Consider the following 1,123-nt stretch of genomic DNA (forward strand, 5'->3'; position numbering starts at 1 on the left):
CACGCCGGGCCGAATTTGGTGGCCTCGTGGACGCCCACCCACTGGGAGAGGGTGCGGGTGGGGCTGAAGCGATTGGCGCCCACGGGAGGAGTGGCGTAGGGCACGCCGAGGTAGGTGGCTACCCTGAGGCCATAAGTCCTGACTTCCTGGAAGAATCCTCGCAGTTGACCGTATTTGGTGGAGATAATGGGCGTCGCTTCTCTCTCCTCTGTTCCCAGGACACCTATGGTAGCTGCTGCCATGAGCACCATGGTCATACCCCATCCCATTGTCGGCACTTTGAATCCACATAGCCGCATTTTTATATATTTTATCTTTTTTTTATTTCCTGCCCCTTTTCGTCTACGCTTTGGTCTCAGTGACGTAGAGGTTACCGTCTGCGTTTCTTATCCATTAGTTAAAACGTCTCGCTAATTAGACGTAATGATCACTTCTCTTTAATTCCTCTAAATTTAACCAAACAGCTCATTCGACTTTTCTCTGGCACTGAAAACAATGATCAACAAACCTGGCGTGACTTTTGATCCATACATCTTCGAAATGATTAACCTTACTCTTTATTCTTTATCAGGAGAAAAAAGGGGTTTTTAATTTCCTATTGACTGAGGCTCAAGGATGAAACGAAGAATAGACTCCAGGGAGAACGATAATTCGCGATTTAGGTATCCGAGGCTTCCACCTCCCTCCCTCAAGTCGAGAAAGCTCACGAGAACGGCGGTAACGCTCCTCCCTCCAGGACGTCAAGGACCACACTGGCGGCCCGGTAAGCAGGGAGGCTGCGGCTGCGAGAGATGCAATGTTTAGGGGGGGGAGGGGATTGGGTCGGTTGGATACTCAGCATCTGGGGTAATGGGGTGAGCGGGGTAGGGAGAGAGACACTCCACACTGTAAAAGGAGCAGTAAGTGATCTTATACAGAAAAGATTAATGGATGGGAGAGGAGCGACGTCTTCCTTTACAGCATCGGAACGAAAGTACTGTCCTGTTCTTTCGGCGTTTGAAACAGGAGACATTTAATGACCAGGACATCTTTTCTTTCGATTTTTTTTTTTTTTTTTTTTTTTTTTATACAAACGCTGAAGCAAAAATCAGCGTACGGAATTCGAGTCTACGTTCTCGAGCAT

At 48.0% G+C, this 1,123-nt stretch overlaps 1 protein-coding gene across 1 annotated transcript in view; it reads right to left on the reverse strand.

The window, feature by feature from the left end:
- LOC135208747 (neuroligin-4, X-linked-like) overlaps positions 1-746 on the reverse strand; it is a 97,422-nt gene extending 96,676 nt beyond the window's left edge. Inside the window, exon 1 of the mRNA XM_064241244.1 lies at positions 1-746. This exon is cut by the window's left edge and continues 149 nt beyond it. Within this exon, the coding sequence (XP_064097314.1) occupies positions 1-299 (299 nt within the window). The 5' untranslated portion in view covers positions 300-746.
- Between the last annotated feature and the right edge of the window lie 377 nt (positions 747-1,123).

The sequence above is a fragment of the Macrobrachium nipponense genome, chromosome 35 (genome assembly GCF_015104395.2).
Source record: "Macrobrachium nipponense isolate FS-2020 chromosome 35, ASM1510439v2, whole genome shotgun sequence".
NCBI classification, from domain to species: Eukaryota; Metazoa; Arthropoda; class Malacostraca; order Decapoda; family Palaemonidae; genus Macrobrachium; species Macrobrachium nipponense.